This window comes from Ipomoea nil, unplaced genomic scaffold, assembly GCF_001879475.1.
Source record: "Ipomoea nil cultivar Tokyo-kokei standard unplaced genomic scaffold, Asagao_1.1 scaffold3104, whole genome shotgun sequence".
NCBI classification, from domain to species: domain Eukaryota; kingdom Viridiplantae; phylum Streptophyta; class Magnoliopsida; order Solanales; family Convolvulaceae; genus Ipomoea; species Ipomoea nil.
In genome coordinates this window covers 2,074,513-2,084,296 of record NW_017619532.1, presented here as the reverse complement: position 1 = coordinate 2,084,296, position 9,784 = coordinate 2,074,513, and the positions used below count along the sequence as shown (strand labels likewise).

Genomic DNA, 9,784 nt, shown 5'->3' with positions numbered 1-9,784 from the left:
TGATGGGTACTTGTGAATGGCTTACCCATTTGCATTGCTATAAATGCAGTATTATTATGCATACACTTCATTTTATAAAAGGACACCTCAAAAACACCATTATAACAAATAGCATGCACCATTCCACTTTTTACTTGCAAAATACACCAACATGTGAAATAAAATGCACCACACAATATATTACAGCCAACATAAGTCTATATATAAAAATGCACCACAAAACGGAATAAAACACACCAGTCTAATATGAAAAAATCCGACATTCTTAAATGCACCACACCGTTTATTAAAAAACACCAAGTACTGTAATAAAATGCATAACTGTGTGTTATAAGAATTGTACGCAACTGTGAAAACATATATGTCCCAAATCAAACTACACAACTGTATCTAACCATTTAAAGGGCATGTCCTACTATTATGACCATATTCATCACAAGTATGGCATTTCCTTGATTGCTTTACACACTTGCTAGCAGCTTTCTCCCTTGTACTCTTCAACCGCTTACCGCTACCCTTGTTCTTAGCTTGAATGGGATCACGCACCTCCACTGTTGAACCCTGAGACACATCTCCACAAAATGAATTGATCACACTTTGTTTGCTGCCACCAGCCACCACCCCACTGCCATCCTCACTCCCCTCTTGGAGAAATAATTGCCTTTGCTCACAAATAACACGTCGTAGCTGTGACAAACGTTCTATATTACCATCGGCCAAGCCCTCGCAAGCATATATGTCAGACCACAATAGATTAGTAAAAATCCTAACATTCTCCACTTTAGAAGATTGATCAACAATTGTATCATCAATATGAAATATTGGCTTCAAACAAGCACCCTTTGTCCACCGAGACACCACATACCTAGAAGGAATACTCTCAAGCCCACGATCTTTAAACACAAAAAAAATATGCCTACACAACAACCCCGTCCGCTCAAACATCTTGCAAGAACATGTAGCAGTATAATCAGACAAGACTAGCTCCACATACCATGCCCGTTGGGCACCATCTTTTATCCCATATGACACATGGCCATCACAATCACACAAAGACACCACTTGAGACGAATAACAAGCTGCACAAATCTCTACTTGAACATCATAAAATACAGAAATGGTGTAAACATCCATTGCATGCTTCTCCAAAGCCAATGGTGTCTTCAAAACAGGAAAACAAGATTCACAATCAGCATTCAATTTTGCTTGTGCATGACGCTGCGCACCAACAGCACTTCCAAAATGCACCAAGAACTCAACCAAACTAGAATGACCATTAGAGAACATACCGAAAAAACTATTTTGAGACTCTGATCGAGACGTTTTCCTAACCAGTCCTGACATAAACTCGTCATGAAAATATGGGGATGCCCAATATGTACGAGACTCGAACAAGTAACGAAACCAACCATTGTCACCCAAACCATATTCCTCCATGATACAACTCCATGCCTCCTCAAATGACTTGGAGTCCAGTGATTTGTTCCAGACAATGCCATTCAATCCTCCTAAACACTTCATCTTTAGATAGAATTGGTCTAACCTTCTCACCAACCTTACACATTATATGCCACATGCAAAATCTATGTTTTGATGTACCAAACACGCGAGCAACAACAACCTTGAGAGCTGGATCTTGATCAGTAACAACACATATAGGGTCATGACACATAGTTTTCTTAAATTTCTCCAAAAGCCACACATATGATTCTACATCTTCCCTCGTAAGCAAACCAGCACCGAAGGTGATGGATCTCTTATGGTTATCAATTCCAGTAAATGGAACAAACACCAACTTATACCTACAACACAACAAGCAATCAACACCATACTTCTAAGAAGACACACCATAAGGTATGTAATAATGCACCACAGACAAATACAACATGCACAATAGAAATAAATACTAACCTGTTAGTATGGTATGTAGCATCAAAAGAAACAACATCACCAAACAACGCAAAATTCTTCCTAGATACTGCATCCGCCCAAAAAACACTTGAAAGCTGATCACATTCATCAACATCATATTCAAAATCAAATGCCTCACACAACTCACGTCTCTTGAATAGCGTGTCTATGAATAATTGAGCATCACCATTTAGAATGTACGCCATCAGGTCACGCTTGAAATTCTTAAAATCCACACCTGTAGCCCCGACACTGGAATACTCACCAACAATCTCTTTAAACAGCCTATATGACCGAACAGACCCAATATTTGCCCGAACACAACTAGCAATAAACATTTGGTGCCTAGCATCGAGACTACGATTCACCTTTAAAAATTGCCTAGCAATAATTGAACACATCGAATGGGTGTGACGTTCCTCAAAATAATGCACAACATACAACCCATTAGACTTACGCTTTATCACAATCTTAGCCTTACAACCAACCCTATTTGTCACCCTCCGTCTCTTCGCCAAAGTAGTTTTAGCAACCCTAGAAACCCTCTGCTTAAAACCCTGACGGTTACATACTACGTGCTTCTCCACAGCAGCACCATCCCTATCTTTCCGAATTGAGTGCTGCCTACAATCAAACCCAACAGTCCCAGCATATTGTTTATAAAACACAACAGCACCATCCAAGGAAACAAATTGTTGCCCCACAATAGGCTTCACACTGTCAGCACAAACTGGGCGCCAATACTTAGTCAGCCCAGGAGAAGTTTCCAACACACATACACTGCCTTGTACACCCACATCAGCCAAATAATCTTCATCGCAACCCACATCACTGCCTGCTACTCCAACATCAGTCACATTACCATCATCGCAACCATCACCATTGCATTCTACACCAACATCAGTGGGATTACCTTCATCACAAACACCACCACTGCCTTCTCCACAAACATCAGTTGAGTTATCACAAACACCACCACTGCCTTCTCCACAAACACCACCAGATTGCAAAACATCAGCTGCACACCACATGATAACTAATAAAGCACCACACCTTATCCAATACCACACGAATAACCCTACCTACATGCACATTATACATGCATAAAATCTAATACTGCCATACACATCATCAAATAATATATGCACCACGAGTATACAAAAAGTAAACCGTAATCACAAAACAACACACAGCAACATAGTCAACATCGATACACAGCAAATTCATAAAAAAAAGCATGCGATAAACTTCCAAATCATAACAGGCACATAGTAATACAAAAGACAAATTAAAACTACAAACATGAGAAATTCAAAACATACCAGGCTCCATCGCTCAACCTCAATAATCTCCCAACTGCGATAATCTGTAATTGCAAACGCAACTGATATCTCGTCCAACTTCCGATTGTGATCTCTAGCGATAATCTCCGAATTCCAATTGGGACGCAATCACGAACACGATCGCGATCTTGATCTTCTTCCAATTACGACGCGATCACGAACGATGTCTTGATCTCTCTTTCCTTCCGTGTTTAAAATCACACAAAATCCGTCTTTTATACATTCACGTCCCCATCCCATTAAATTACTGAAACGCCCCCGCTTACCAAAAACGCGAAAGACTTTACTTAATTCAACTAATATATCACTGCCGTTAGATTAGCTTCGATCAACGGCTGTAAACTGACCTCACCGCCTCACCTAAGGCCGTGACCGCATATGAGCATCTACCTATATATATATATATATATATATATATATATATATATATATATATATATATATATATATATATATATATATATATATATATATATATATTCTATATCTATATCTATAGATATAGAATTTTTCTCATGCAAAAATATTTTGCAGGAATTTTAAAAAAAAAAAAATAGGCCCATCAGACACGTTGTTGTGTCTCACGGGCGACGACAAATTATTGTGTGAAACCATGATCCACGCAGTGTTATGTGGACCATAATAAAAAGTATATTTTTAATATACTAAATGTACATTATTTTTGTGATGTATGTACATTATACAATATTTTTTTTGAATGCTACTAGCTCTATTACAATGTAGTATCTGTTCATATACTTTCTCAACCTACTGAAACACAAGGAGCCAATAACGCCTCCACTGAGTACAAAAATAATATACATCCCCTGAATACAATGTACATTATTTTTGTACTAAATGTACATTATTTTACAATATACAAAATATGGTCCATACAACTTGTGTGGACCATAATGATTGACAGGCGAACCAGCGAGCATGTGTAAGGCGATTGAGAGTCGCCAGCTCAATCGTTATTCTTTAATAAAAAAAATACAAAAATAATATACATCCCCTGAATACAATGTACATTATTTTTGTACTAAATGTACATTATTTTACAATATACAAAATATGGTCCATACAACTTGTGTGGACCATAATGATTGACAGGCGAACCAGCGGGCATGTGTAAGGCGATTGAGAGTCGCCAGCTCAATCGTTATTCTTTAATAAAAAAAATCTTTCTGTTTTCTTTTAGCAGCTTTTGTATGCTATTGACTCTATTACAATGTAGTATCTGTTCATATACTTTCTCAACCTACTAAAACACAAAGGACCAATAACACCTCCACTGAGATTCAAACTCACAACCTTCCAAATGGAAGTCCAACCCGGGTACCATTAAACCACATAGTCTTGGTTATTATTTTTGTTTTTAATTTTTCATAAAATTTAAATATGTAATATAATTTTTGAATTAAATTTTGAATGATTTAATTATAATTAAATTTAAAGAAAGAAAATAAAATAATAGAGAGTAAAGTAGGAAAAAAAATATTAAAATCAAAATAATTTGAACAATTCATTTCATCAAATAATTGGACGGACATTTTTTAGTTCTTATTATAGGCCTAACTTTATTGACTCTTATTTGTGTGTGTGTGTGTGTGTGTGTGTGTGTGTGTAGTTAGCACACACGCATTGCGCGAATAGTTTGATGCCCAATGTGTATTATTAAATTATTGTTTTAGAGTTTATGAAAATATCATTCGGTATCTCCTATCGTATATCAATGCAATATTATCAAATTTTCTATAAAAGTAAATATTTTAAGAATTTATAAATATGACTTGTGGCAGAAATGTTTTATTAACTAGTACAATAGCAGTTTTAGAGGGAAACGCCCTCACTGGATGGTACCCAAGCATAATTTTTTCAACACAGAACCATATTATTTTTACCAGTTTGGCGTGATCCATGCTTCCTCTTATTGCCACTTCCAACCGAAATGAATTCTTGATTAATTAACCAAAGTTAATGTTAAATTTTATATTATATATTTTTAAATACACTGTAATATACTCAAAGTATATGTTAACAAGTATGCCAATTCCGATTGGTATGAGGTTCGAACTTAAGACCTTCCTTATGAAAATCACTGAGGAAGTTAAGAATAATAAATAGTTAACGAAATATTCTGTTATTAAAATTTACATTAACAAAATGCAATGATATTTAAGAAAAAGTAAATGATATAATAGACTTTCAAAAAAAAAATGATATAATAGATGACAAAAGTAGAAAAAATACTAAAATCAAAATAATATGAACTATTCATTTTCAACTAACAACACCAACGTTTTTTTTAGTTTCATTAGAGACCTAACTTTATGGACTCTTATTAAGTTTGTAGATGTATATATATAGTAAATTTTTAATGCATTGATTTTATTTGTATTTTAAACAAAAAAAAAAAAAGTTTCTATCAAGGTCTACTATATAAGCAATGATATTCAACATCAAAGAACTATGCAAATTATTCAGTGGACCCGGGTTTAAATGTTCACAATTTATATTTTAAAAATTCATAATTTGTATACTATGAACACACAATGTTAATATATATGTAACAAATTTTTGAAAGCATATATTTAATTGATTACCTTGTTTTGTATTCACAAGTTCATTTTAAATACTACAGTCACACAATTTAACAAATTATGATTTGATGACCTTATATTGTATTCACAAATTCCCTTCTACAACTGTTATGTGTTTCAACTTAGAAACACAATTTATATTCTAGAAGTTTACAGTTTCAATATTAAAAATACACAATTCATACGTCATTTAGGATCAGGGTCCACCTTGCAAGGTTGACCCTTATCCTAAATTGTGTATTTTTAGTATTGGAATTGTGAACATTTAGAATATAAATTGTGTTTCTAAGTTTTGAGAATTTATGAATACAATACATGGTCATCACAAATTGTAAATGTTTAAAAGGTAAATTGTGAACATTTAGTATGTAAATTGTGTATTTTGAATCCGCGTCCACCTTGTAAGGCAAATTATTGTATCTACATAGTTGTGTGGACCATGAATACAAAGTACATTTTTAATCTACTAAAAGTACATTATTTAATAGTATATATAAATAATGTACTTTCAAATAATGTAATTTATGTACATAAATAATGTATTTTTAGTATATTAAAAATTTACTTTTTATTTATGGTTCACACAGTTGTATGAATCATGGTCCATTGTAATAATGATTGACCTTGTAATTTGGGCAAATTATGCTGTGGAAACGTGTTCACCATGCGCATGGTGAACACAAGTGTAGATCCATAATTTCTATCATGTAGATTCATAATTTTGTACAGTATAGAAATTATGAATCTACAATATAGAAATTACAATATAAAAATTATGAATATACAGTATAGATGTTATGAATCTACACTATAAAAATTATAAATCTACAGTATATAAATTATGAATTTATCTTGTGTTCATCATGTGCATGTTGAACACGTTTCCACAGCATAACTTCCCTGTAATTGCCATAACAACTCAAAGAACTAATATTGGGCCTCTCTAAATTAATGGTATGGGAAACGTCGGCCGAATATTATAATTACAAGGGAAATTTTCCTTCAAACAAATTGGGCCCAAGAAAAACTCCATTGGATCAGCAGAAAAAGAAAAACTACAAATAAAAAATGAAGAAAATAGTTTATTATTATTATTATTATTATTATTATTATTATTATTATTATTATTATTATTATTATTATTATTATTATTATTATTATTATTATTATTATTATTATTATTATTACTATTATTACTATTATTACTATTATTATTATTATTATTATTATTAGGAATAAGGGTCAAATAGGCCATTCAACTGCATACGATAAAACAATCAGGCCACTGAACCTAAAAAACCAACAATTAGGTCCCTAAACTAATCAATTTCAAACAATTATTCCAATTTGAAGGTTTCCAACAGGTCAACAGGTCATCTCCTAAATTAATTATTTTTTAAAAAATAAATTTTAAAAATTAATTAGTTTTAAATTAAACTAAAAAAAAAAAAAAAAAAAAAAACTGAAATCCAGCCGGAGACTACCGTCTCCGGCCGGAACCAGTTTTTTTTTTTTTTTTTTTAGTTTAATTTAAAAGTAATTAATTTTTAAAATTTAAATTTTAAAAAATAATTAATTTGGAATGATGACCTGTTGGAAATCTTCAAATTGAAAAAATTGTTTGAAATTGATTAGTTTAGAGACCTAATTGTTGGGTTTTTAAGTTCAGTGGCCTAATTGTTTTATCGGGTGCAGTTCGATGGCCTATTTGACCCTTATTATTATTATTATTATTATTATTATTATTATTATTATTATTCTTGTTGTTGTTGTTGTTGTTGTTATTATTATTATATTATTGTTATTATTGTTATTATTGTTATTATTATTGTTATTATTATTATTATTATTATTATTATTATTATTATTATTATTATTATTATTATTATTATTATTGTTATTGTTGTTGTTGTTGTTGTTGTTGTTGTTGTTGTTCTTACTATTACTATTACTATTACTATTACTATTGTTCTTCTTATTGTTGTTGTTGTTGTTGTTGTTGTTATTATTATTGTTATTATTATTATTATTATTATTATTATTATTATTATTATTATTATTATTATTATTATTATTATTATTGAAAAATAGGGTGAATCAACGATTTGGTCCCTCAGTTATTAGCGACTTGTCAATGTAGCCCCTCAATCGCGTATTCATCAATTTGGTCCCCGAAAATAATTGTTTTTCGTCAATTTAGTCCCTATGGCCGTATTCCGTCAAGACTCAGGCGAGAGCTCCGATTTGCCCTGGGCATTTTGGTCTTTTCACGCCTTCTTCTTCATTAACTCTGACCAAGCTTCGCCGGAGAAGCTGAAGCTCGCCGGAGGAAGCTCCATCTCTTCTCTTCTCGTCGAAATGAGCTCATCGCCGTATATCCTCCGCGCGAGCGTTCAACTTCGACGAACGCACAACTCTGTCGCCCATAACACGCTTTGCCGACCAATACTGCTGTTGTTGGCGCCGTCGCTTGATGAACCAAAAACGTGGCCGCCTATATTCACCGCCGCTTGGTACGCGTACTGATCGTCCCCGTCGTCCACTGACCTCATCCGCACGCACTGGAACACCGCCGTCAGGCTCACTTTCGCCTAGAGTTTTCTGATTTTACCTTGACTGGTATTGCAAATGCCTGTGGGTTGTTGATGGAAAGAAAGTCGAGTAAGCAGATTCACGGGTTTATTCTTAAGTCTGGCTGTGAGCCAAATGATTGTATCGAGGCTGCATTGCTTGACATGTGCACTCGGTGTGGGAGAATGCCACTGGACCACGGTAGATTGATTGCATTGACATCTATGCTACGTGGATATGCTCAGAACGGGCAGCCAGAAAAAACAATTTCTCTATTTTTTGAAACGCAGTTAGAAGGACTACTAGTCATGGATGAAGTTGCAACAGCTACTGTTTTTGGCGTTTGTGGAACTTTAGGGTTACTTAAGTTAGGGGAAAATCTCCATTATATTGCCTTGCCTTGAAACATGGTTTTATGTCTGACGTGGTCGTTGGGAATGCTGTAATTAGCATGTATGCCAAGTGTGGTGAATTGGAAGATGCAGTTAAGGCATTTGAGCTTATGTCATCCCGTGATTTATGTTCATGGAATAGTTTGTTAGCTGGTTATGTCCTTCATAGGCGGAGAGATGAAGCTTTGGATACATGGTCAAGGATGGAAAGGAAATACTAGGAATACAGCCAGACTCCTTTACCTCTCTCCATATACTTTCAGCATACAGACACACTACAACAAATTTAGTTAATCGTTGCCAAAGTTTCTTTTTCTCAATGCAGTCTGCATATGGTGTGTTGCCAGTGCTCGGAGCTTGTGAGGGCAGAGATTAAGGAGAAGGGGTTCCAAAAAATCCCGGGCCAAAGTTGTGTTATCTGTCTCCGGCGAAGCTTGGTCAGAGTTAATGAAGAAGAAGGCGTGAAAAGACCAAAATTGCCCAGGACAAATCGGAGCTCTCGCCTGAGTCTTGACGGAATACGGGCATAGGGACTAAATTGACGAAAAACAATTATTTTCAGGGACCAAATCGATGAATACACGATTGAGAGGCTACATTGACAAGTCGCTAATAACTGAGGGACCAAATCGTTGATTCACCCTAAAAAATACATAAAGAAAATATGACTTGAATCTAAAATTTCATATCTAGAGCTTATGCCTTTAGACACAAGGTCATTAAGGGGAAAGAAAATAATATGGGATAGAAGTTGGCAAAGAAAAAAAGTATAGGTATTCCCTTGATATTAATATATATTTTTCATTAACCTAACAGGGTAGCTCAAGTGACAAATAAGTTCTCTTTGTGGGGGAGAATTGAAGGATAACTTGGGTTCGATTCCCACTAATAATGTTAGTTGTTTAACTGAAACACAAAAAAAAAAAAAAAATTGTTGCAGTAATTGTTTTTTAAATTGAATTGT

General features: G+C 34.1%; 2 protein-coding genes across 2 annotated transcripts; one reads left to right on the top strand and one right to left on the bottom strand.

Annotated features, from left to right (window-relative positions):
• Window positions 1–390: 390 nt before the first annotated feature.
• LOC109166669 (protein FAR1-RELATED SEQUENCE 5-like) lies at window positions 391–1,521 on the bottom strand. Its single transcript, XM_019315555.1, has one exon. It carries the CDS (start codon window positions 1,519–1,521, stop codon window positions 391–393), a length of 1,131 nt encoding a protein of 376 aa, XP_019171100.1.
• A 6,981-nt stretch (window positions 1,522–8,502) lies between these two features.
• LOC109166668 (pentatricopeptide repeat-containing protein At5g03800-like) lies at window positions 8,503–9,350 on the top strand. The gene is made up of 3 exons (XM_019315554.1): window positions 8,503–8,786; window positions 8,879–9,016; window positions 9,146–9,350. The coding sequence occupies exons 1-3, from the start codon at window positions 8,503–8,505 to the stop codon at window positions 9,348–9,350; spliced, it is 627 nt and encodes a 208-aa protein (XP_019171099.1).
• The last annotated feature ends 434 nt before the right edge of the window (window positions 9,351–9,784 follow it).

Coding starts and splice junctions, on each gene's coding strand:
- LOC109166669 (XM_019315555.1), bottom strand. CDS start 1,521: ATGAAGTGTTTAGGAGGATTGAATGGCATTGTCTGGAACAAATCACTG.
- LOC109166668 (XM_019315554.1), top strand. CDS start 8,503: ATGGAAAGAAAGTCGAGTAAGCAGATTCACGGGTTTATTCTTAAGTCT. Junction 8,787..8,878: donor GGCGTTTGTGGAACTTTAGG/GTTACTTAAGTT, acceptor TGCTGTAATTAG/CATGTATGCCAAGTGTGGTG. Junction 9,017..9,145: donor GATGAAGCTTTGGATACATG/GTCAAGGATGGA, acceptor TTCTCAATGCAG/TCTGCATATGGTGTGTTGCC.